General features: G+C 53.0%; 1 protein-coding gene and 1 long non-coding RNA gene across 2 annotated transcripts; one reads left to right on the forward strand and one right to left on the reverse strand.

The window, feature by feature from the left end:
• Positions 1-276: 276 nt before the first annotated feature.
• Positions 277-18,723, reverse strand: SELENBP1 (selenium binding protein 1). The gene is made up of 12 exons (XM_044276061.1): positions 18,496-18,723; positions 11,738-11,794; positions 8,401-8,513; positions 8,042-8,227; positions 7,849-7,969; positions 7,580-7,762; positions 7,304-7,485; positions 7,106-7,184; positions 2,210-2,331; positions 2,034-2,126; positions 1,812-1,930; positions 277-653 (listed from the first exon to the last, which is right to left on the reverse strand). Exons 1-12 carry the CDS (start codon positions 18,497-18,499, stop codon positions 491-493), a joined length of 1,422 nt encoding a protein of 473 aa, XP_044131996.1. The 5' UTR covers positions 18,500-18,723; the 3' UTR covers positions 277-490.
• On the forward strand, positions 13,137-14,666 carry LOC122924713. The gene is made up of 2 exons (XR_006387428.1): positions 13,137-13,385; positions 14,579-14,666. It is a non-coding gene; the product is annotated as an uncharacterized LOC122924713 (long non-coding RNA).
• Positions 18,724-26,929: the final 8,206 nt, after the last annotated feature.

A 26,929-nucleotide genomic window follows, 5' to 3' on the forward strand; every position in this document is an offset into this window, starting at 1 on the left:
GATACGCCATGGGTGAAGGAGATGAGGGGCTTCTCAAGTCATCGGCACCTGTCACCTGTATCATCCTTCACATCTTCTTTCCTGCCTCAATAAAAAAAAAAAAATTCTCTGTTCCTGAGGTACATCCTGTATTATCTCTTTTGGCTCCTCCCCCGAGGTACATCCTGTATTATCAGCTTTGGCTCCTCCCCCGAGGTACATACTGTATTATGCCCTTTTTACTCTGCCCCCTACACAGTTTGAAGTTCTAAACACAGGACAGCGGAAGCGAGGAGGTGACAAAACCAAGTAATTTAATGGATAGTAAAGGGTTAAAGCCGCAGAATCACAAGTATAAAATCTGATCAGCAATGGTGGTCGCATGGACGTGGTGCCGACACATTCATGTCTGAAATCCTCAAAATCAGTGGAAGTAAAACCTGTAACCTGAGAGGTGCCTGCTGGGAGTAGTAGTACATCCCATCAGAGGGTTTATTCGTCTGAGGAAGCTCTAGACCCAGATGTCAGAGCTGCAGTCTCCGCCTGGATAGCGAACTTCGTGAGCCAAGACCGGACCATCCGGCTCCGTCCCATAATCCACCATGAAGTTGGGGTTCAGAGTGAGGCCTCCCTTGTCAGTGTCCACATCGATCTGTAACATGACGGAGCCGTCCCTGTGGTGGACACAAGGAGGGAACGCATATGAGACCGCGCTGGGCCCCAAAGGGCGGCGACATTAACATCAACAGCCCCATGACTGCTCCACCAAACTAAGAGGAACCTGTATATTACATACAATGCGGACTCCTCGCCAGCTTGTATCTAACCCCCTGAGTCTGCCGGGCCTGGAGGAACCTGCATATTACATACCATGCGGACTCCCCGCCAGCTTGTATCTAACCCCCTGAGTCTGCCAGGCCTGGAGGAACCTGTATATTACATACCATGAGGACACCCGGAAGCCTGCATCTAACCCCCTGAGTCTGCTGGGCCTGGAGGAACCTGTATATTACATACCATGAGGGCACCCAGGTGCCTGTATCTAACCTCCTGAGTCTGCCGGGCCTGGAGGAACCTGTATATTACATACCATGAGGGCCCCCAGCAGCCTGTATCTAACCTCCTGAGTCTGCCGGCCTGGAGGAACCTGTATATTACATACCATGAGGACACCCGGCTGCCTGTATCTAACCTGAGTCTGCCGTTCCTGGAGGAACCTGTATATTACATACCATGAGGACAACCAAGTGCCTGTATCTAACCTCCTGAGTCTGCTAGGCCTGGAGGAACCTGTATATTACATACCATGAGGGCCCCCAGCAGCCTGTATCTAACCCCCTGAGTCTGCCGGGCCAGGAGGAACCTGTATATTACATACCATGAGGGCACCCAGGTGCCTGTATCTAACCTCCTGAGTCTGCCGGGCCTGGAGGAACCTGTATATTACATACCATGAGGGCCCCCAGCAGCCTGTATCTAACCTCCTGAGTCTGCCGGGCCTGGAGGAACCTGTATATTACATACCATGAGGACACCCGGCTGCCTGTATCTAACCTCCTGAGTCTGCCGGGCCTGGAGGAACCTGTATATTACATACCATGAGGGCCCCCAGCAGCCTGTATCTAACCTCCTGAGTCTGCCGGGCCTGGAGGAACCTGTATATTACATACCATGAGGGCCCCCGGCAGCCTGTATCTAACGCCCTGGGTCTGCCAGGCCTGGAGGAACCTGTATATTACATACCATGTGGACTCCTCGGCAGCTTGCATCTAACCCTCTGAAGCTTTCGAGGCCCTGATCGGCCCCTGTTGTGTTCTGCGGGCGTCTCTTACCGGATCATGTCGGGGTAGAACTGCTTGTCCCAGGCGCTGTACAGAGACGTGGTCACATAGAGCCTCTTCCCGTCCAGGCTGAGCTGGATCATCTGGGGGCCCCCGGGGACCCTCCTCCCCTATAAGACACACAGGTAAAGAGACATGGTAGTATGGGGCCCCAGGGACCAGGACAGTGGGGGGACATGATGCTATGGGGGCTGCAGGACTGTGACCCCTCACCTTCACAGTCACTGGCTCTGGCTGACTCGTCAGTTCCTGGTCGTCCAGCACGGTGACCGGACCCCCGCGCAGGATGCTGCCCGCAAGGAAGACCTGCAGAGGAGACACCGTCAGGTGAGCGGCGGTATCCTGGGAGCTGTCTTATGATGCTCTGGGGGCTCCAGGCTGCCACTTACCTGTCCTACCATCTTGGGCTGCTTGGTGTCAGTGATGTCATACTGTCTGATGTCACCGTGCAGCCAGTTACTGAAGTACAGGAAATGGTCGTCCAATGAGATCAGGATATCCGTGATCAGACCTGGGGAGCAGAGAACAGAGGGTTAATCAGCCCAGGACATCTAATCGGGGTGCACCCTCGATGAGATTAGGTTTGGCCGCCATCTTGTATGTTGCGTGTCTGTCACATACCCCCTGGTTTCCTAGCGCCATCGGGGAGGAGACTGGACAAGCCTGCCCTGTGCCTCTTCTCAGGGAGGAGTCTGGAGAAGAGAAGCCAGCCCTGTGCCTCTTCTCAGGGAGGAGACTGAAGAAGCCTGCCCTGTGCCTCTTCTCAGGGAGGAGACTGGAGAAGTCAGCCTTGTGCCTCTTCTCAGGGAAGAGAGTGGAGAAGCCTGCCATGTGCCTCTTCTCAGGGAGGAGTCTGGAAAAGTCAGCCCTGTGCCTCTTCTCAGGGAAGAGACTGGAGAAGCCAGCCCTGTGCCTCTTCTCAGGGAGGAGACTGAAGAAGCCTGCCCTGTGCCTCTTTTCAGGGAGGAGACTGGAGAAGCCAGCCCTGTGCCTCTTTTCAGGGAGGAGACTGGAGAAGTCAGCCCTGTGCCTCTTCTCAGGGAGGAGACTGGAGAAGTCAGCCTTGTGCCTCTTCTCAGGGAAGAGAGTGGAGAAGCCTGCCATGTGCCTCTTCTCAGGGAGGAGTCTGGAAAAGTCAGCCCTGTGCCTCTTCTCAGGGAAGAGACTGGAGAAGCCAGCCCTGTGCCTCTTCTCAGGGAGGAGACTGAAGAAGCCTGCCCTGTGCCTCTTCTCAGGGAGGAGACTGGAGAAGTCAGCCTTGTGCCTCTTCTCAGGGAAGAGACTGGAGAAGCCTGCCCAATGCCTCTTCTCAGGGAGGAGTCTGGAAAAGTCAGCCCTGTGCCTCTTCTCAGGGAAGAGACTGGAGAAGCCAGCCCTGTGCCTCTTCTTAGGGAGGAGACTGGAGAAGCCAGCCCTGTGCCTCTTCTCAGGGAGGAGACTGGAGAAGTCAGCCTTGTGCCTCTTCTCAGGGAAGAGAGTGGAGAAGCCTGCCCAATGCCTCTTCTCAGGGAGGAGTCTGGAAAAGTCAGCCCTGTGCCTCTTCTCAGGGAAGAGACTGGAGAAGCCAGCCCTGTGCCTCTTCTCAGGGAGGAGACTGGAGAAGCCAGCCCTGTGCCTCTTCTCAGGGAGGAGACTGGAGAAGCCTGCCCTGTGCCTCTTCTCAGGGAGGAGACTGGAGAAGTCAGCCTTGTGCCTCTTCTCAGGGAAGAGAGTGGAGAAGCCTGCCCAATGCCTCTTCTCAGGGAGGAGTCTGGAAAAGTCAGCCCTGTGCCTCTTCTCAGGGAAGAGACTGGAGAAGAGAAGCCAGCCCTGTGCCTCTTCTCAGGGAGGAGACTGAAGAAGCCTGCCCAATGCCTCTTCTCAGGGAGGAGTCTGGAAAAGTCAGCCCTGTGCCTCTTCTCAGGGAAGAGACTGGAGAAGCCTGCCCTGTGCCTCTTCTCAGGGTAGAGACTGGAGAAGGCAGCCCTATGCCTCTTCTCAGGGAGGAGACTGGAGAAGCCAGCCCTGTGCCTCTTCTCAGGGAGGAGACTGGAGAAGCCTACCCTGTGCCTCTTCTCAGGGAGGAGTCTGGAGAAGAGAAGTCAGCCCTGTGCCTCTTTTCAGGGAGGAGACTGGAGAAGTCAGCCATGTGCCTCTTCTCAGGGATCAGGGAGGACACTGGAGAAGCCTGCCATGTGCCTCTTCTCAGGGAGGAGACTGGAGAAGTCAGCCCTGTGCTTCTTCTCAGGGAGGAGACTGAAGAAGCCTGCCCTGTGCCTCTTCTCAGGGAGGAGACTGGAGAAGTCAGCCCTGTGCCTCTTCTCAGGGAGGACACTGGAGAAGCCTGCCCTGTGCCTCTTCTCAGGGAGGAGACTGGAGAAGACAGCCCTGTGCTTCTTCTCAGGGAGGAGACTGGAGAAGCCTGCCCTGTGCCTCTTCTCAGGGAAGAGACTGGAGAAGCCTGCCCTGTGCCTCTTCTCAGGGAGGAGACTGGAGAAGTCAGCCCTGTGCCTCTTCTCATGGAGGAGACTGGAGAAGTTAGCCCTGTGCCTCTTCTCAGGGAGGAGACTGGAGAAGCCTGCCCTGTGCCTCTTCTCAGGGAGGAGACTGGAGAAGCCTACCCTGTGCCTCTTCTCAGGGAGGAGTCTGGAGAAGAGAAGTCAGCCCTGTGCCTCTTTTCAGGGAGGAGACTGGAGAAGTCAGCCATGTGCCTCTTCTCAGGGATCAGGGAGGACACTGGAGAAGCCTGCCATGTGCCTCTTCTCAGGGAGGAGACTGGAGAAGTCAGCCCTGTGCTTCTTCTCAGGGAGGAGACTGAAGAAGCCTGCCCTGTGCCTCTTCTCAGGGAGGAGACTGGAGAAGTCAGCCCTGTGCCTCTTCTCAGGGAGGACACTGGAGAAGCCTGCCCTGTGCCTCTTCTCAGGGAGGAGACTGGAGAAGTCAGCCCTGTGCTTCTTCTCAGGGAGGAGACTGGAGAAGCCTGCCCTGTGCCTCTTCTCAGGGAAGAGACTGGAGAAGCCTGCCCTGTGCCTCTTCTCAGGGAGGAGACTGGAGAAGTCAGCCCTGTGCCTCTTCTCATGGAGGAGACTGGAGAAGTTAGCCCTGTGCCTCTTCTCAGGGAGGAGACTGGAGAAGCCTGCCCTGTGCCTCTTCTCACGGAGGAGACTGGAGAAGCCAGGCTTATGCCTCTTCTCAGGGAGGAGACTGGAGAAGCCAGCCCTGTGCCTCTTCTCAGGGAGGAGACTGGAAAAGTCATCCCTGTGCCTCTTCTCAGGGAGGAGACTGGAGAAGTCAGCCCTGTGCCTCTTCTCAGGGAGGAGACTGGAGAAGTCATCCCTGTGCCTTTTCTCAGGGAGGAGACTGGAGAAGCCAGCCCTGTGCCTCTTCTCAGGGAGGAGACTGGAGAAGCCTGCCCTGTGCCTCTTCTCAGGGAGGAGACTGGAGAAGTCATCCCTGTGCCTTTTCTCAGGGAGGAGACTGGAGAAGCCAGCCCTGTGCCTCTTCTCAGGGAGGAGACTGGAGAAGCCAGCCCTGTGCCTCTTCTCAGGGAGGAGACTGAAGAAGCCTGCCCTGTGCCTCTTCTCAGGGAGGACACTAGAGAAGCCTGCCCTGTGCCTCTTCTCAGGGAGGAGACTGGAGAAGTCAGCCCTGTGCCTCTTCTCAGGGAGGAGACTGGAGAAGCCAGCCCTGTGCCTCTTCTCAGGGAGGAGACTGGAGAAGTCATCCCTGTGCCTTTTCTCAGGGAGGAGACTGGAGAAGCCAGCCCTGTGCCTCTTCTCAGGGAGGAGACTGGAGAAGCCAGCCCTGTGCCTCTTCTCAGGGAGGAGACTGAAGAAGCCTGCCCTGTGCCTCTTCTCAGGGAGGACACTAGAGAAGCCTGCCCTGTGCCTCTTCTCAGGGAGGAGACTGGAGAAGCCAGCCCTGTGCCTCTTCTCAGGGAGGAGACTGGAGAAGCCTGCCCTGTGCCTCTTCTCAGGGAGGAGACTGGAGAAGTCAGCCCTGTGCCTCTTCTCAGGGAGGAGACTGGAGAAGCCAGCCCTGTGCCTCTTCTCAGGGAGGAGACTGGAGAAGTCAGCCCTGTGCCTTTTCTCAGGGAGGAGACTGGAGAAGCCAGCCCTGTGCCTCTTCTCAGGGAGGAGACTGGGGAAGCCAGCCCTGTGCCTCTTCTCAGGGAGGAGACTGAAGAAGCCTGCCCTGTGCCTCTTCTCAGGGAGGACACTAGAGAAGCCTGCCCTGTGCCTCTTCTCAGGGAGGAGACTGGAGAAGCCAGCCCTGTGCCTCTTCTCAGGGAGGAGACTGGAGAAGCCTGCCCTGTGCCTCTTCTCAGGGAGGAGACTGGAGAAGTCAGCCCTGTGCCTCTTCTCAGGGAGGAGACTGGAGAAGCCAGCCCTGTGCCTCTTCTCAGGGAGGAGACTGGAGAAGTCATCCCTGTGCCTTTTCTCAGGGAGGAGACTGGAGAAGCCAGCCCTGTGCCTCTTCTCAGGGAGGAGACTGGAGAAGCCAGCCCTGTGCCTCTTCTCAGGGAGGAGACTGAAGAAGCCTGCCCTGTGCCTCTTCTCAGGGAGGACACTAGAGAAGCCTGCCCTGTGCCTCTTCTCAGGGAGGAGACTGGAGAAGCCAGCCCTGTGCCTCTTCTCAGGGAGGAGACTGGAGAAGCCTGCCCTGTGCCTCTTCTCAGGGAGGACACTGGAGAAGCCTACCCTGTGCCTCGCCTTGCACCTGAATTCCTCCATTAAAGAAGCACCCTGCAGACACTGACTCTCTGGACTTATTTCCCATTGGGGTGCATCACGCCTTACCATCCCTTCCGGAGAGCTGCAACACATGGTGACACCTCAGCGGTGTCCGGGGGAACCAGCATAGCATTGGGGCCGCCCCAAACCTGGACACTGCACACAGACACCCCAAATCATCATAACAGGCCCCACACAGATACCTCAAATCATCATGAGAGACCCCACACAGACACCCCAAATCATCCTAATTTACCCCCACAAAGACAACCTGCACACGGCAGACAGGAGTGTACGTGCAGCACAGTTTAGGGTGTGCCGATTATAAACCTGCTCACCTCACGGAGACAACATGTCTTGTGATCTATGGAAGAATCCTGCGCAACATGTGAAAAACCTGTTCTGTTGTAGGGAGCGGCAGCTTTGGATGTGACTGGAGCAAAGGGATCATAAGCCACATAACTGTAGCTCACCCACAACCTGCACACGGGAGAGTCCAGGGACCTGGATCAGCACGCCCACCAGTTTTATGACTGGATGGTCAGAGGGACAATGACACACAGAACCACCCACCTGGCATCTCCGGGAGCGCCCAGCCCTGGACTTTCTTGGCTGGCACCTTGATCACTTTCTCTGCTGCCCATTTTCCATCCTGAGGAAAGAAGACATTAGACATCAGTCCGACATCTGAAGTGAACGTCTCCAGTCTACAATTGTATCCGAAGACGTGCACCCCACAAATCCAAACCCTGAGCCCCACCACCTCCTCACCTCTGCCTTATAGAATCTGAAGACAGAGCTGCTGAGGGCGCAGCCGACAAACCCCTCATCAGCATCTGGATTGTGCAGGAAGCGGACCTCCAGGGGGATCAGCCCATCATCTCCCAGGTCCAGGCTCTGTATGCGGGTGTGCTCGCTCCAGTCCCACACGTGAATGTGGTGGCCATAGTGTCCTGGAGAACAGAAGATGGGTCAGGCCTAGACCACATTGTGCACCCTGAAATCACGAGTTTCAGATAAGATGGAAGTGACTGGTAGACATCCTACCTGCTGCGACATCCTCTATATTGAATCCATCACAGAAAACTTTTGGGGTTCCCCACTCGGTGCTGATCATGACGTTGTGCCGCGGTTGGTACCAGAAGTCGTAGCCGAAAGGTGCCGCTTGTCCTTCTGCCTCCCAGTTCCCCTTCACTTCAAACGTCTCACCATCCAGCAAAACAAAGCCTCCTGAGATGTGGAGCAGAAGTTACTGGCGCAGTCCCATGTATTATGGCCAGCACTCAGATCGCGGTAACATTAGGGGGCACTCTCACCTTTGCCATTCCCTTCAGGGTCTCCCAGGGCGCTGATCATGATCTCCCCACAGCCCAGGCAGTGCGAGGTGTGCAGGTTCCCCAGGCCGCACTTCTTCTTCACATCTTCAGCTTCCACAACCTGTAGAGCAGACACATAGCGGTCAGTACCCAGGAGACCCAGAAAAACTCGACAACCTCAGGGGATACCCACCTTGTGCAGGCGAGGGGCTCGTGGGTCAGTGCCCACATCTACCACGTAGACCCTGGAGGATATGAGACAGGGCAGGATCAGCTTGTTCCTCACTTTAGAAGGGTCCCCAAAGCAACTGCTGCAGGTGTTCCAGCCCGAGTGGTGCAGCTCATCGTCCAGGTGGAGCATCGGCAGACGGTGAATTACCTGGAAAATGGAGAACGTATCACCTCCTGTGCTCCCCAAGGAGGACCTACACTCACCCACAGAGCTCACACTCATACACTGGAGCCTCCTATGGACGTACAGTCACCTTATCTAGAACCTTGGAGTAAATATCCCAGGTCAATGCAGCAGGGACGGGCTGACACGGCCATTACCTGCGAGTACTGCGCAGATTCAGGGTTCACATCCACGGTGGACAAGTAATCCGGCTTCTTGATCCCGGTGTTACGATAGATGCAGGGAACGTAAACCAGCTCTTCACGTGGACCTGAACATGAAGCATCATTACAGGTAAACAGAGGACCCCCTGAGAAAGGCACCACCGGCAGGAGGCCCCATCCCCAAGTCGTGTGTGACAGAGTGATTACCAGACTGCAAATAACAGACGGCTCTGCTCTTCCCATCAGCGGCTCTACCTCCTGTTCACACATGTGGGATACTTATATACAGTGGATATATAAAGTCTACACGCCCCTGGTAAAATGTCGGGTTTCTGTGCTGTAAAAAAATGAGACAAAGATAAATCATTTCAGAACTTTTTCTGCCTTTAATGTGACCTATAAACTGTACAACTCAATGGAAAAACAAACTGAAGTCTTTTAGGTGGAGGGAAGAAAACAAAAAAAACTAAAATAACTGGGGATGTAGCTGTGTGCAGAATCCTGTTAGATAGCAGTCAGCATACACCGGCCGTCATGTAAAGGGCCTCCGATTAACCCCAAATAAAGTGCAGCTGCTCTAGTTGGTCTTTCCTGAAATGTTCTTGGTCACATCCCACAGCAGAAGCCATGGTCCACAGAGAGCTTCCAAAGCATCAGAGGGATCTCAGTGTTAGAAGGTATCAGTCAGGAGAAGGGGACAAAAGAATTTCCAAAGCATTAGATCTACCATGGAACACAGTGGAGACCGTCATCATCAAGTGGAGGAAATATTGCCCAACAGTGACATCACCAAGAACTTGATGTCCCTCCAAAACTGATGAAAAGACGAGAAGAAAACTGGTCTGGGAGGCGACCAAGAGGCCTACAGCAACATTACAGGAGCTGCAGGAATATCTGGCAAGTCCTGGCTGTGTGGTCCATGTGACAACAATCTCCTGTATTCTTCATATGTCTGGGCTATGGGGCAGAGCGGCAAGACGGAAGCCTCTTCTTACCAAGAAAAACACCCAGGCCAGGCTACATTCTGCAAAAACACCTCTGAAGTCTCCCAAAAGCCTGTGGGAAAAGGTGTTATGGTCTGATGAAACCAAGGTTGAACTTTTTGGCTATAATTCCAAAAGATAGGTTTGGCGCAAAAACAACCCTGCACATCACCAGAAGAACCCCATCCCCACAGTGAAGCCTGGTGGGGGCAGCATCATGCCAAGGGGATGTTCTTCTTCAGCTGGAACTGGGGCCTTAGTTAAGCTGGAGGGAATTCTGAACAGTTCCAAATACCGGTCAATATTGGCCCAAAACCTTCCGGCTTCTTTCAGCAGGACAACGACCCAAAGCAAACATCCAAATCAACCAAGGAATGGCTTCACCAGAAGAAGAGTAAAGCTTTGGAATGGCCCAGCCAGAGCCCAGACCTGAATCCGATTGACAATCTGTGGGGGTGATCTGAAGAGGGCCGTGCCCAGGAGATGCCCTCGCAATCTGTGGGGTGATCTGAAGAGGGCCGTGCCCAGGAGATGCCCTCCCAATCTGTGGGGTGATCTGAAGAGGGCCGTGCCCAGGAGATGCCCTCGCAATCTGTGGGGTGATCTGAAGAGGGCCGTGCCCAGGAGATGCCCTCGCAATCTGTGGGGTGATCTGAAGAGGGCCGTGCCCAGGAGATGCCCTCGCAATCTGTGGGCTGATCTGAAGAGGGCCGTGCCCAGGAGATGCCCTCGCCATCTGTGGGGTGCGCTGAAGAGGGCCGTGCCCAGGAGATGCCCTTGCAATCTGTGGGGTGATCTGAAGAGGGCCGTGACCAGGAGATGCCCTCGCATTCTGTGGGGTGATCTGAAGAGGGCTGTGCCCAGGAGATGCCCTCGCATTCTGTGGGGTGATCTGAAGAGGGCTGTGCCTAGGAGATGCCCTCGCATTCTGTGGGGTGATCTGAAGAGGGCCGTGCCCAGGAGATGCCCTCGCATTCTGTGGGGTGATCTGAAGAGGGCCGTGCCCAAGAGATGCCCTCGCATTCTGTGGGGTGATCTGAAGAGGGCCGTGCCTAGGAGATGCCCTCGCATTCTGTGGGGTGATCTGAAGAGGGCCGTGCCCAAGAGATGCCCTCGCATTCTGTGGGGTGATCTGAAGAGGGCCGTGCCCAAGAGATGCCCTCGCATTCTGTGGGGTGATCTGAAGAGGGCTGTGCCTAGGAGATGCCCTCGAATTCTGTGGGGTGATCTGAAGAGGGCCGTGCCCAAGAGATGCCCTCGCATTCTGTGGGGTGATCTGAAGAGGGGCGTGCCCAGGAGATGCCCTCGCAATCTGTGGGGTGATCTGAAGAGGGCTGTGCCCAAGAGATGCCCTCGCATTCTGTGGGGTGATCTGAAGAGGGCTGTGCCCAGGAGATGCCCTCGCATTCTGTGGGGTGATCTGAAGAGGGCTGTGCCCAGGAGATGCCCTCGCAATCTGTGGGGTGATCTGAAGAGGGCCGTGCCCAAGAGATGCCCTCGCAATCTGTGGGGTGATCTGAAGAGGGCCGTGCCCAAGAGATGCCCTCGCATTCTGTGGGGTGATCTGAAGAGGGCTGTGCCTAGGAGATGCCCTCGCATTCTGTGGGGTGATCTGAAGAGGGCCGTGCCCAAGAGATGCCCTCGCATTCTGTGGGGTGATCTGAAGAGGGGCGTGCCCAGGAGATGCCCTCGCAATCTGTGGGGTGATCTGAAGAGGGCCGTGCCCAGGAGATGCCCTCGCATTCTGTGGGGTGATCTGAAGAGGGCCGTGCCCAGGAGATGCCCTCGCATTCTGTGGGGTGATCTGAAGAGGGCTGTGCCCAGGAGATGCCCTCGCAATCTGACAGATTTAGAGGGTTTCTGCAAAGAAGAGTCACAATGTGCCGTGCTGATAGACTCAGACCCAAAAAGACTGAGTGCTGGAATAACATCAAAAGGGGCTTCAACAAAGTATCAGTGTAAGGGTGTGCACACTTATGCAACCAGACTATTTTAGTTTTTTTTTGTTTTCGTCCCTCCACCTAAAAGATTTCAGTCTGTTTTTTGACTGAGTTGTACGGTTTATAGGTCACATCAAAGGTGGAAAAAGTTCTGAAATGATTTATCTTTGTCTCATTTCTTTACAGCAGACACCTGACATTTTTATATCCACTGTACATCACGTAGTCATGGATGAGGCCGCATCTGAAGCCACCACCCTCGAGATCAGGGACCATAGCAGACTAGAGGGGAGCCGGTGCAGAGGCTGCAGGTGGAGGGAGGTCACTGTCCTCTAATAAAATACATTACACAGTTTCATATAGTCACATATATGGAAGATTTCAGGCCATATTAGGACCGGTCTGTACCTTTCATGGCATCCAGAGGAGTCTTGTACCCGGGGCCACAGGATGATCGGCACTGAGCTAGAAAGAAGAAGACAGTATGTGAGGACGTCTCTAGGGTTATCACTTCTGGAGCAGTGGGTGCTCTGTATATCCATCCTGCAGGGAGAACTCTGCTCCCCCAGTCCCGCTAGTACTCTCTATAGAGCGCTCCACTAGTCCCACCACTACTCTCTATAGAGCGCTCCCCTAGTCCCACCACTATAGAGCGCTCCCCCAGTCCCACCACTACTCTCTATAGAGCGCTCCCCTAGTCCCACCACTACTCTCTATAGAGCGCTCCCCCAGTCCCACCACTACTCTCTATAGAGCGCTCCCCTAGTCCCACCACTACTCTCTATAGAGCGCTCCCCCAGTCCCGCCACTACTCTCTATAGAGCGCTCCCCTAGTCCCACCACTACACTCTATAGAGCGCTCCCCCAGTCCCACCACTACTCTCTATAGAGCACTCCCCCAGTCCCACCACTACTCTCTATAGAGCACTCCCCCAGTCCCACCACTACTCTCTATAGAGCACTCCCCCAGTCCCACCACTACTCTCTACAGAGCTCTCCCCTAGTCCCACCACTACTCTCTATAGAGCGCTCCCCCAGTCCCACCACTACTTTCTATAGAGCGCTCCCCCAGTCCCACCACTACTCTCTATAGAGCGCTCCCCCAGTCCCACCACTCTCTATAGAGCACTCCCCTAGTCCCACCACTACACTCTATAGAGCGCTCCCCCAGTCCCACCACTACTCTCTATAGAGCACTCCCCCAGTCCCACCACTACTCTCTACAGAGCTCTCCCCTAGTCCCACCACTACTCTCTATAGAGCGCTCCCCCAGTCCCACCACTACTCTCTATAGAGCGCTCCCCCAGTCCCACCACTCTCTATAGAGCGCTCCCCCAGTCCCACCACTACTCTCTATAGAGCTCTCCCCCAGTCCCACCACTACTCTCTATAGAGCACTCCCCCAGTCCCACCACTACTCTCTACAGAGCTCTCCCCTAGTCCCGCCACTACTCTCTATAGAGCGCTCCCCCAGTCCCACCACTACTTTCTATAGAGCGCTCCCCCAGTCCCACTACTACTCTCTATAGAGCGCTCCCCCAGTCCCACCACTCTCTATAGAGCACTCCCCTAGTCCCACCACTACTCTCTATAGAGCGCTCCCCCAGTCCCACCACTACTCTCTACAGAGCTCTCCCCTAGTCCCACCACTACTCTCTATAGAGCGCTCCCCCAGTCCCACCACTACTCTCTACAGAGCGCTCCCCTAGTCTCCCCACTACTACTCTCTATAGAGCGCTCCCCCAGTCCCACCACTCTCTATAGAGCACTCCCCTAGTCCCACCACTACTCTCTACAGAGCGCTCCCCTAGTCTCCCCACTACTCTCTACAGAGCGCTCCCCCAGTCCCACCACTACTCTCTATAGAGCGCTCCCCCAGTCCCACCACTACTCTCTACAGAGCGCTCCCCTAGTCTCCCCACTACTCTCTACAGAGCGCTCCCCCAGTCCCACCACTACTCTCTAAAGAGAGTATACCACCCATACAGGAGACAGGACTACTGCCATATACCACCCATACAGGAGACAGGACTACTGCCATATACCACCCATACAGGTCTCTGCAGGCTGCTGTCTCTCTGGGCGCAGGTCTCTGCAGGTTGCTGTCTCTCTGGATGCATGCTGGACAGCAGGAAGTGACGGTCACTTACATGGACAGCAGGAAGTGACGGTCACTTACATGGACAGCAGGAAGTGACGGTCACTTACATGGACAGCAGGAAGTGACGGTCACTTACATGGACAGCAGGAAGTGACGTCACTAACATGGACAGCAGGAAGTGACGTCACTAACATGGACAGCAGGAAGTGACGTCACTAACATGGACAGCAGGAAGTGACGTCACTAACATGGACAGCAGGAAGTGACGTCACTAACATGGACAGCAGGCGCTCCCCCAGTCCCGCCACTACTCTCTATAGAGCGCTCCCCCAGTCCCACCACTACTCTCTATAGAGCGCTGCCCTAGTCCCGCCACTACTCTCTACAGAGCTCTCCCCTAGTCTCCCCACTACTCTCTATAGAGTGCTCCCCTAGTCCCGCCACTACTCTCTATAGTGCTCCCCAAGTCTCTCCACTACTCTCCAGAGTGCTCCTCCTACTACTCTCTATAGAGCGCTCCCCTAGTCCCGCCACTACTCTCTATAGTGCTCCCCTAGTCTCCCCACTACTCTCCATAGAGTGCTCCTCCTACTACTCTCTATAGAGCGCTCCCCCAGTCCCACCACTACTCTCTATAGTGCTCCCCTAGTCTCTCCCCTACTCTCCATAGAGCGCTCCTCCTACTACTCTCTATAGAGCGCTCCCCAAGTCCCGCCACTACTCTCTACAGAGTGCTCCCCCAGTCCACTCCACTACTCTCTATGGAGAGGCTCACTGGTGAGAATCTGGTGGCCATAGACAGCAGCATTTTTACTGGCCCTCTGATGTGAGTGCACTGGACGGCAGCAGCTGGCAGAGAGCAGTCAGGCTGATACAGGGTCACAGAACGAGCAGTCATCACTTTTTTATGAGACCATTTTATGGTGCGGACGCAGCTCTGGTCACATCTCTCAGATTTATTGCCCATAGAAGCAGAGTTATTGCGGCACGCAACGAGGGGACTACGTGCAGAGGGGCAGACATGTCCTGATGAGGCACAGCTGTGAGAATCCATGGAGGCGTCCAGGAACGACTGCAGACCAGGAAGAGACGTCCCTGTACAGAGGGGCCAACTGGATGTGGACTACTGCCATATACCACCCATACAGGAGACAGGACTACTGCCATATACCACCCATACAGGAGACAGGACTACTGCCATATACCACCCATACAGGAGACAGGACTACTGCCATATACCCCCCATACAGGAGACAGGACTACTGCCATATACCACCCATACAGGAGACAGGACTACTGCCATATACCACCCATACAGGAGACAGGACTACTGCCATATACCACCCATACAGGAGACACGACTACTGCCATATACCACCCATACAGGAGACAGGACTACTGCCATATACCACCCATACAGGAGACAGGACTACTGCCATATACCACCCATACAGGAGACAGGACTACTGCCATATACCACCCATACAGGAGACAGGACTACTGCCATATACCACCCATACAGGAGACAGGACTACTGCCATATACCACCCATACAGGAGACAGGACTACTGCCATATACCACCCATACAGGAGACAGGACTACTGCCACTATACCACCCATACAGGAGACAGGACTACTGCCATATACCACCCATACAGGAGACAGGACTACTGCCATATACCACCCATACAGGAGACAGGACTACTGCCATATACCACCCATACAGGAGACAGGACTACTGCCATATACCACCCATACAGGAGACAGGACTACTGCCATATACACCCCATACAGGAGACAGGACTACTGCCATATACCACCAATACAGGAGACAGGACTACTGCCATATACCACCCATACAGGAGACAGGACTACTGCCATATACCACCCATACAGGAGACAGGACTACTGCCATATACCACCCATACAGGAGACAGGACTACTGCCATATACCACCCATACAGGAGACAGGAACTACTGCCATATACCACCCATACAGGAGACAGGACTACTGCCATATACCACCCATACAGGAGACAGGACTACTGCCATATACCACCCATACAGGAGACAGGACTACTGCCATATACCACCCATACAGGAGACAGGACTACTGCCATATACCACCCATACAGGAGACAGGACTACTGCCATATACCACCCATACAGGAGACAGGACTACTGCCATATACCACCCATACAGGAGACAGGACTACTGCCATATACCACCCATACAGGAGACAGGACTACTGCCATATACCACCCATACAGGAGACAGGACTACTGCCATATACCACCCATACAGGAGACAGGACTACTGCCATATACCACCCATACAGGAGACAGGACTACTGCCATATACCACCCATACAGGAGACAGGACTACTGCCATATACCACCCATACAGGAGACAGGACTACTGCCATATACCACCCATACAGGAGACAGGACTACTGCCATATACCACCCATACAGGAGACAGGACTACTGCCATATACCACCCATACAGGAGACAGGACTACTGCCATATACCACCCATACAGGAGACAGGACTACTGCCTATATACCACCCATACAGGAGACAGGACTACTGCCATATACCACCCATACAGGAGACAGGACTACTGCCATATACCACCCATACAGGAGACAGGACTACTGCCATATACCACCCATACAGGAGACAGGACTACTGCCATATACCACCCCATACAGGAGACAGGACTACTGCTATATACCACCCATACAGGAGACAGGACTACTGCCATATACCACCCCATACAGGAGACAGGACTACTGCTATATACCACCCATACAGGAGACAGGACTACTGCCATATACCACCCATACAGGAGACAGGACTACTGCCATATACCACCCATACAGGAGACAGGACTACTGCCATATACCACCCATACAGGAGACAGGACTACTGCTATATACCACCCATACAGGAGACAGGACTACTGCCATATACCACCCATACAGGAGACAGGACTACTGCTATATACCACCCATACAGGAGACAGGACTACTGCCATATACCACCCATACAGGAGACAGGACTACTGCCATATACCACCCATACAGGAGACAGGACTACTGCACTGCTATATACCACCCATACAGGAGACAGGACTACTGCCATATACCACCCATACAGGAGACAGGACTACTGCATATACCACCCATACAGGAGACAGGACTACTGCCATATACCACCCATACAGGAGGACAGGACTACTGCCATATACCACCCATACAGGAGACAGGACTACTGCCATATACCACCCATACAGGAGACAGGACTACTGCCATATACCACCCATACAGGAGACAGGACTACTGCCATATACCACCCATACAGGAGACAGGACTACTGCCATATACCACCCATACAGGAGACAGGACTACTGCCATATACCACCCATACAGGAGACAGGACTACTGCCATATACCACCCATACAGGAGACAGGACTACTGCCATATACCACCCATACAGGAGACAGGACTACTGCCATATACCACCAATACAGGAGACAGGACTACTGCCATATACCACCCATACAGGAGACAGGACTACTGCTATATACCACCCATACAGGAGACAGGACTACTGCCATATACCACCCATACAGGAGACAGGACTACTGCCATATACCACCCATACAGGAGACAGGACTACTGCCATATACCACCCATACAGGACTACTGCTATATACCACCCATACAGGAGACAGGACTACTGCCATATACCACCCATACAGGAGACAGGACTACTGCTATATACCACCCATACAGGAGACAGGACTACTGCCATATACCACCCATACAGGAGACAGGACTACTGTCATATACCACCCATACAGGAGACAGGACTACTGCCATATACCACCCATACAGGAGACAGGACTACTGCCATATACCACCCATACAGGAGACAGAACTACTGTCATATACCACCCATACAGGAGACAGGACTACTGCCATATACCACCCATACAGGAGACAGGACTACTGCCATATACCACCCATACAGGAGACAGGACTACTGCTATATACCACCCATACAGGAGACAGGACTACTGCCATATACCACCCATACAGGATACAGGACTACTGCCATATACCACCCATACAGGAGACAGGACTACTGCCATATACCACCCATACAGGAGACAGGACTACTGCCATATACCACCCATACAGGAGACAGGACTACTGCCATACAGGTCTCTGCAGGCTGCTGTCTCTCTGGGTGCAGGTCTCTGCAGGTTGCTGTCTCTCTGGATGCATGCTGGACAGCAGGAAGTGACAGTCACTTACATGGACAGCAGGAAGTGACGGTCACTTACATGGACAGCAGGAAGTGACGGTCACTTACATGGACAGCAGGCAGTGACGGTCACTTACATGGACAGCAGGAAGTGACGGTCACTTACATGGACAGCAGGAAGTGACGGTCACTTACATGGACAGCAGGAAGTGACAGTCACTTACATGGACAGCAGGAAGTGACAGTCACTTACATGGACAGCAGGAAGTGACGGTCACTTACATGGACAGCAGGAAGTAACGGTCACTTACATGGTCAGCAGGAAGTGATGGTCACTTACATGGACAGCAGGAAGTGATGGTCACTTACATGGACAGCAGGAAGTGACGTCACTAACATGGACAGCAGGAAGTGATGGTCACTTACATGGTCAGCAGGAAGTGACGGTCACTTACATGGTCAGCAGGAAGTGATGGTCACTTACATGGTCAGCAGGAAGTGACGGTCACTTACATGGACAGCAGGAAGGGACGGTCACTTACATGGACAGCAGGAAGTGACGGTCACTTACATGGACAGCAGGAAGTAACGGTCACTTACATGGACAGCATGCGACAGTGGAGTGATGACCACATGACATAATTAACACTACTCCTGGGATATAATGGGTTAAATCACCCAGCTCCGTGTTATCATCTCTGGCCGCTCCTCCCACAGACAAGAGTAAACTCTGCACTGCAGGCGGCGGAAAGTTTAAGGGGACAGAGAAGAGGACGTGGACTCTCACCCATGGTGTATCTGCTGTCTCTTTAACACGGTACAGGTCTCTGCAGGCTGCTGTCTCTCTGGGTGCAGGTCTCTGCAGGCTGCTGTCTCTCTGGGTGCAGGTCTCTGCAGGCTGCTGTCTCTCTGGGTGCAGGTCTCTGCAGGCTGCTGTCTCTCTGAGTGAAGGTCTCTGCCTCTCTGGGTGCAGGTCTCTGCAGGCTGCTGTCTCTCTGGGTGCAGGTTGCTATCTCTCCGGGTGCAGGCTGCTGTCTCTTCTTATATAGTCTGGGGGTGGACAGGGGAGGGCAGCACTGACTGGCTGTCTCCACATCTCACACCCACAGGCGGGGCGGCCACTATCAGCACATGGAGTTGTGTCACCGCCCCGGGGTCTGAGCAGACATTAGGGTGTACCCATAATACTCACCATCACACTGCTGACCCCAATCTGTAAAGTGCTGCTCTGGTGGACAGTGGGGTATAGAGGCGCCCCCTGTAGGGGTCCATGGGGTGAGATCCAATTATATCATCACACCTGCCAGTGCTGACCACAGACAGAGCAGAGAGACCTCTGCCTTCTACATTACTCTGTCCTGCTCCTTCTAGACGTGTCCTCTGCCTTCTAGATTACTCTGTCCTGCTCCTTCTAGACCTGTCCTCTACCTTCTACATTACTCTGTCCTGCTCCTTCTAGATTACTCTGTCCTCCTCCTTCTTGACTTGTCCTCTACCTTCTACATTACTCTCTCCTCCTTCTTGACCTGTCCTCTACCTTCTACATTACTCTGTCCTCCTCCTTCTAGACCTGTCCTCTACCTTCTACATTACTCTGTCCTGCTCCTTCTAGACCTGTCCTCTACCTTCTACATTACTCTGTCCTCCTCCTTCTAGACCTGTTCTCTGCCTTCTACATTACTCTGTCCTCCTCCTTCTAGACCTGTTCTCTGCCTTCTACATTACTCTGTCCTCCTCCTTCTAGACCTGTCCTCTGCCTTCTACATTACTGTGTCCTCCTTCTTGACTTGTCCTCTACCTTTTACATTACTCTGTCCTCCTCCTTCTTGACCTGTCGTCTACCGTCTACATTACTCTGTCCTCCTCCTTCTAGACCTGTCCTCTGCCTTCTACATTACTGTGTCCTCCTTCTTGACCTGTCCTCTACCTTCTACATTACTCTCTCCTCCTCCTTCTTGACCTGTCCTCTACCGTCTACATTACTTTCTCCTCCTCCTTCTTGACTTGTCCTCTACCTTTTACATTACTCTGTCCTCCTCCTTCTTGACCTGTCCTCTACCGTCTACATTACTCTGTCCTCCTCCTTCTTGACTTGTCCTCTACCTTTTACATTACTCTGTGCGCCTCCTCTTGGACCTGTCCTCTGCTATCTACATTACCATGTTCTCCTCCTTTTAGACCGGTCCTCTGCCTTCTACATTAATCTGTTCTCCTCATTATTGACTTGTCCTCTACCTTCTACATTTCTCTGTGCGCCTCCTCTTGGACCTGTCCTCTGCCTCTGTCTACCATTGTCTCCTTTTGCCAACCCTCTCATCCCTCAGCATCAGAGACCTGGTCCTCTCCTGGATCTTCTTGTATCTCACCAAACGAACCTCTAGCGTTTCCCACTTAGACATGTAGATCCAGACGTCTCTGGCCCGCTGCTCCTTGACAGAACAGCCTGCTGGAGATGTCTAACTTTAGTGTGAAACAAGCCTAACAACCTGGTATCAAGAAGAGCTGATTCGAGGTTCCCCATCCTTGTAGACAGGAGACCCCAGGGGCCAGTGGGACCAGAATGCAGCGTGCTCAGTGACCCAGGCAGTCTCCATGCCGGCTCCACTGCCTCTCCTTATGAGGTTTCTGCTCCTGCCCTCAGATCAGTGGTCGCTGGTAATAATCCCTGTCCTCCTCCTCCTCCCTTTTCCCCTATTTATCTTTGGACAATAAAGAATAAAACAAGCTTAACTGTTTTACGGCAAGATAGATTTACGCAAGATACGTGAAAGCTTTATTCCTTTATGCCTTCAGCTATTTGGTAATGTCAGTTGAGTACATATTTACCCCTCTTACCGCTCTCTGTGCTGTCATTTCTTTAAAAATCGTACTTTTATAATACGCCAATTACTTCAGTCTATTCAAAGGTAGTCAGAGCAGCTCTCACCTGTCTGGAGACTTCAATCATGGAGGCACGGACTGGGAGCAGGATGTAAATGAATGAAAAAAGGGGGGTTGTCCAGCCTTTGCTTGAGAAGTTCCAATAGCACATTATTTCGTATCAAAATTTAAAAACATCCAGGTACAGATAATATTGGTCTACGCCAGTGGTGCCCAACCATTTTTCGTCTGAGGGCCGCAAAAGACTTGGCATAAATTCCGTGGGCCCGAACCAGGTAGCTTTGCCAGAAAGAAATGCAAAAACTGTGAGGGGGCACGTGTGAGCATTACTACTGTAAAGAGGGCAAATATCTGGCATAACTACTGTGAGGAGGGCACATATCAGGGTATAACTACTGTGAGGAGGGCACATGTCAGGGTATAACTACTGTGAGGAGGGCACATGTCAGGGTATAACTACTGTGAGGAGGGCACATATCAGGGTATAACTACTGTGAGGAGGGCACATATCAGGGTATAACTACTGTGAGGAGGGCACATATCAGGGTATAACTACTGTGAGCTGTGAGGACGGTACATATCAGGGTATAAATACTGTGAGGAGGGCACATATCAGGGTATAACTACTGTGAGCTGTGAGGAGGGTACATATCAGGGTATAACTACTGTGAGGAAGGCACATATCAGGGTATAACTACTGTGAGGAGGGCACATATCAGGGTATAACTACTGTGAGGAGGGCACATATCAGGGTATAACTACTGTGAGCTGTGAGGAGGGTACATATCAGGGTATAACTACTGTGAGGAGGGCACATATCAGGGTATAACTACTGTGAGCTGTGAGGAGGGTACATATCAGGGTATAAATACTGTGAGGAGGGCACATATCAGGGTATAACTACTGTGAGCTGTGAGGAGGGTACATATCAGGGTATAACTACTGTGAGGAGGGCACATATCAGGGTATAACTACTGTGAGCTGTGAGGAGGGTACATATCAGGGTATAACTACTGTGAGGAGGGCACATATCAGGATATAACTACTGTGAGGAGGGCACATGTCAGGGTATAACTACTGTGAGGAGGGCACATGTCAGGGTATAACTACTGTGAGGAGGGCACATATCAGGGTATAACTACTGTGAGGAGGGCACATATCAGGGTATAACTACTGTGAGGAGGGCACATATCAGGGTATAACTACTGTGAGGACGGTACATATCAGGGTATAAATACTGTGAGGAGGGCACATATCAGGGTATAACTACTGTGAGGAGGGTACATATCAGGGTATAACTACTGTGAGGAAGGCACATATCAGGGTATAACTACTGTGAGGAGGGCACATATCAGGGTATAACTACTGTGAGGAGGGCACATATCAGGGTATAACTACTGTGAGCTGTGAGGAGGGTACATATCAGGGTATAACTACTGTGAGGAGGGCACATATCAGGGTATAACTACTGTGAGCTGTGAGGAGGGTACATATCAGGGTATAAATACTGTGAGGAGGGCACATATCAGGGTATAACTACTGTGAGCTGTGAGGAGGGTACATATCAGGGTATAACTACTGTGAGGAGGGCACATATCAGGGTATAACTACTGTGAGCTGTGAGGAGGGTACATATCAGGGTATAACTACTGTGAGGAGGGCACATATCAGGGTATAACTACTGTGAGCTGTGAGGAGGGCACATATCCGGGGATTACTACTGTGAGGGGGCAGAAATTAGCATAACTACTGTGAAAAGGCGCACATATCTGGCATAACTACTGTGAGGGGGCACAATACTGGGCATAACTACTGTGAGGGGCATATATCTGAGCATAACTACTGTGAGGGGGCACATATCAGGGTATAACTACTGTGAGGGGGCACATATCTGGGCATAACTACTGTGAGGGGGCACATATCTGGGCATAACTACTGTGAGGGGGCACATATCTGGGCATAACTACTGTGAGGGGGCATGTGTGAGCATTACGTCTGTGAAGAGGGCACACCTTGGCATTACTGTGAGGGGGCACGTGATGTATACATGTGTGTGATGTATGTAGTGCAGTATCTGATGATCACACATGTATACATCACATACTGCGCTGTCACCTTCTTCTGCAGGTCTACCTTGATGTCTGGTCTTTAGGCTTCAGTCAGATCCTCCACCGCCATGCTTGAGCCGTGTGCCCGACACCACCAGGAGCTGCCCCTCCTCCTTTCATCTCCTATAGCAGGGCGCTCTATCGCTCCAGTGCCCGCCCAATCTTAACAAACAGGGGCGTAGCTAGAAATGACTGGGCCCCATAGCAAAAAAAATTATGGGCCCCCCCTCCCGGATCTCCCACCCGACATCCCCACACCCCTCCATAGATCCCCCTTCAGTGTCATCCACAGAGATCCCCCCCTCAGTGTCCTCCACAGATATCCCCCCTTCAGTGCTGTCCACAGATATCCCCCCTCAGTGTCCTCCACAGACATCCCCCCTCAGTGTCCTCCACAGACATCCCCCCTCAGTGTCCTCCACAGATATCCCCCCTTCAGTGCTGTCCACAGATATCCCCCCTTCAGTGTACTCCACAGATATCCCCCCTTCAGTGCCGTCCACAGATATCACCCCTCAGTGTCCTCCACAGATATCCCCCCTTCAGTGTCCTTCACAGATATCCCCCCTCAGTGTCCTCCACAGATATCCCCCCCTCAGTGTCCTCCACAGATATCCCCCCCCTCAGTGTCCTCCACAGATATCCCCCCCTCAGTGTCCTCCACAGATATCCCCCCCTCAGTGTCCTCCACAGATATCCCCCCTTCAGTGCCGTCCACAGATATCACCCCTTCAGTGCCGTCCAGATATCCCCCCCTCAGTGTCCTCCACAGATATCCCCCTTCAGTGTCCTCCACAGATATCCCCCCTCAGTGTCCTCCACAGATACCCCCCCTTCAGTGCCGTCCACAGATATCACCCCTTCAGTGCCGTCCACAGATATCCCCCCCTGTGTCCTCCACAGATATCCCCCCTTCAGTGTCCTCCACAGATATCCCCCCTCAGTGTCCTCCACAGATATCCCCCCCTCAGTGTCCTCCACAGATATCCCCCCCTCAGTGTCCTTCACAGATATCCCCCCTTCAGTGTCCTCCACAGATATCCCCCCCTCAGTGTCCTCCACAGATATCCCCCCTCAGTGTCCTCCACAGATATCCCCCCCTCAGTGTCCTCCACAGATATCCCCCCCTCAGTGTCCTCCACAGATATCCCCCCTCAGTGTCCTCCACAGATATCCCCCTTCAGTGCCGTCCAGATACCCCCCCTTCAGTGCTGTCCACAGATATCCCCCCTTCAGTGCCATCCACAGATATCCCCCCTCAGTGTCCTCCACAGATATCCCCCCTTCAGTGCCGTCCACAGATATCCCCCCTTCAGTGCCGTCCACAGATATCCCCCCTTCAGTGTCCTCCACAGATATCCCCCCTTCAGTGTCCTCCACAGATATCCCCCCTTCAGTGTCCTCCACAGATATCCCCCCCGCCCAGAGTCGCCTCCTAGCTAATTTATTCACTGCACTTGCCTCAGTGAAATTGAAGAGAAGCGCCGCGCAGAGGCCAGGAAGACGGTGCATGCGCACTTCAATGCCAGTGCGAGATTACGGCGCCTCTCTTCTTTTTCACAGAGGCAAGTGCAGTAAATAACTTAGCTAGGAGGCGGCTCTGCCAGGAGATTGCAGGCCATTCACTGCGCGGGCCGCATGACACGGCTTCGTGGGCCATAGGTTGGGCATCACTGGTCTACGCGTTTCAGGCATCAAAACAGCCCTTACTCATGACCATTGGACACACACTAAGTCCTCCCATTTATCGGAGGAGAGAGCCGATCTCAGGGTCGCGGCCGCTCCCTCCTGCACATATATAACAGTAAAAACACGTACAATGTTCCCATGATTAGTATGGAGAATACGGGGAGTCTGGTGTCCAGCACTGAAGGACCTGCCCTTGGATTTAGTCCTAGAGGTTGGCGGCTTTCTAGTCTGAAAATCCAAGAGGATTCTCTGTGTAGACGTTTCCTTCTTCTATCGCCGCCTCTTGCTGGTCTATTGACCCTTTCAATGCCTTGCACAAGCATATCCGATGTATCGCCACCATGAACTACCGCAAAATGAAGGCTGGCCGCAGAAACATAGCGGCTTTCATGGAGCGGTACATCGGATACAGGCTTTCTTATCCAGGGTTCTTGGTGCTTCCCATGTATCGGACCGAACATTTAGTGCATGTGATCAAATAGGTGGAAGACGTCGTGTTGCAATTTGGGGAAGATTGTATTGCAAAGGCCAGAGACAGGATTCTAGTGATCTGGGTATTTTCGTGGTGTTTAGTAGAGGCGACGGTCCTTTGTTTTTGGGGATCACCGTATCTGCGATTGTAGGGCTCGACGTGCTGCACATTTTATACCAGTTAAGGCCACCTCACTCCAGTTTCCATCACATGCTAGTACTGGAAAATGTTTTTTAATGATGTTGCAGATCTGTGTGTATTCGCTGCTGACTGTAACACAAACATTCTTTTTGGTGTAATTTGCATCTCAGTTCATTTGAGTTCTTTTGACATCCATATTTATCAGTGTCTCCTGCTCACGCCGAGACCCTCTGCACTGTGCTTTATCATCAGCCTTTGGGGTAAGCTCTGCCGGACAATCTGCCGATGTACCGCACCATGAAAGCCGCTATGTTTCCATATTTATCAGTGTCCTGCTCACGCCGAGACCCTCTGCACTGTGCTTTATCATCAGCCTTTGGGGTAAGCTCTGCCGGACAATCTGCCGATGTACCGCACCATGAAAGCCGCTATGTTTCCATATTTATCAGTGTCCTGCTCACGCCGAGACCCTCTGCACTGTGCTTTATCATCAGCCTTTGGGGTAAGCTCTGCCGGACAATCTGCCGATGTACCGCACCATGAAAGCCGCTATGTTTCCATATTTATCAGTGTCCTGCTCACGCCGAGACCCTCTGCACTGTGCTTTATCATCAGCCTTTGGGGTAAGCTCTGCCGGACAATCTGCCGATGTACCGCACCATGAAAGCCGCTATGTTTCCATATTTATCAGTGTCCTGCTCACGCCAAGACCCTCTGCACTGTGCTTTATCATCAGCCTTTGGGGTAAGCTCTGCCGGACAATCTGCCGATGTACCGCTCCATGAAAGCCGCTATGTTTCCATATTTATCAGTGTCCTGCTCACGCCAAGACCCTCTGCACTGTGCTTTATCATCAGCCTTTGGGGTAAGCTCTGCCGGACAATCTGCCGATGTACCGCACCATGAAAGCCGCTATGGTTCCATATTTATCAGTGTCCTGCTCACGCCAAGACCCTCTGCACTGTGCTTTATCATCAGCCTTTGGGGCAAGCTCTGCCGGACAATCTGCCGATGTACCGCTCCATGAAAGCCGCTATGTTTCCATATTTATCAGTGTCCTGCTCACGCCGAGACCCTCTGCACTGTGCTTTATCATCAGCCTTTGGGGCAAGCTCTGCCGGACAATCTGCCGATGTACCGCACCATGAAAGCCGCTATGTTTCCATATTTATCAGTGTCCTGCTCACGCCAAGACCCTCTGCACTGTGCGTTATCATCAGCCTTTGGGGTAAGCTCTGCCGGACAATCTGCCGATGTACCGCACCATGAAAGCCGCTATGTTTCCATATTTATCAGTGTCCTGCTCACGCCGAGACCCTCTGCACTGTGCTTTATCATCAGCCTTTGGGGTAAGCTCTGCCGGACAATCTGCCGATGTACCGCTCCATGAAAGCCGCTATGGTTCCATATTTATCAGTGTCCTGCTCACGCCGAGACCCTCTGCACTGTGCTTTATCATCAGCCTTTGGGGTAAGCTCTGCCGGACAATCTGCCGATGTACCGTACCATGAAAGCCGCTATGTTTCCATATTTATCAGTGTCCTGCTCACGCCAAGACCCTCTGCACTGTGCGTTATCATCAGCCTTTGGGGTAAGCTCTGCCGGACAATCTGCCGATGTACCGCACCATGAAAGCCGCTATGTTTCCATATTTATCAGTGTCCTGCTCACGCCGAGACCCTCTGCACTGTGCTTTATCATCAGCCTTTGGGGTAAGCTCTGCCGGACAATCTGCCGATGTACCGCTCCATGAAAGCCGCTATGGTTCCATATTTATCAGTGTCCTGCTCACGCCGAGACCCTCTGCACTGTGCTTTATCATCAGCCTTTGGGGTAAGCTCTGCCGGACAATCTGCCGATGTACCGCACCATGAAAGCCGCTATGTTTCCATATTTATCAGTGTCCTGCTCACGCCGAGACCCTCTGCACG

This window comes from Bufo gargarizans, chromosome 1 (genome assembly GCF_014858855.1).
Source record: "Bufo gargarizans isolate SCDJY-AF-19 chromosome 1, ASM1485885v1, whole genome shotgun sequence".
NCBI lineage: Eukaryota > Metazoa > Chordata > Amphibia > Anura > Bufonidae > Bufo > Bufo gargarizans.

What these genes read in the sequence shown, in the direction of transcription:
- SELENBP1 (XM_044276061.1), bottom strand. An exon ending in TATAGAGGATGTCGCAGCAG is followed by an intron (nt 7,486 to 7,579) that starts GTAGGATGTCTA and finishes TCTGTTCTCCAG; the next exon opens with GACACTATGGCCACCACATT. An exon ending in AGCCCAAGATGGTAGGACAG is followed by an intron (nt 2,127 to 2,209) that starts GTAAGTGGCAGC and finishes TCTCCTCTGCAG; the next exon opens with GTCTTCCTTGCGGGCAGCAT.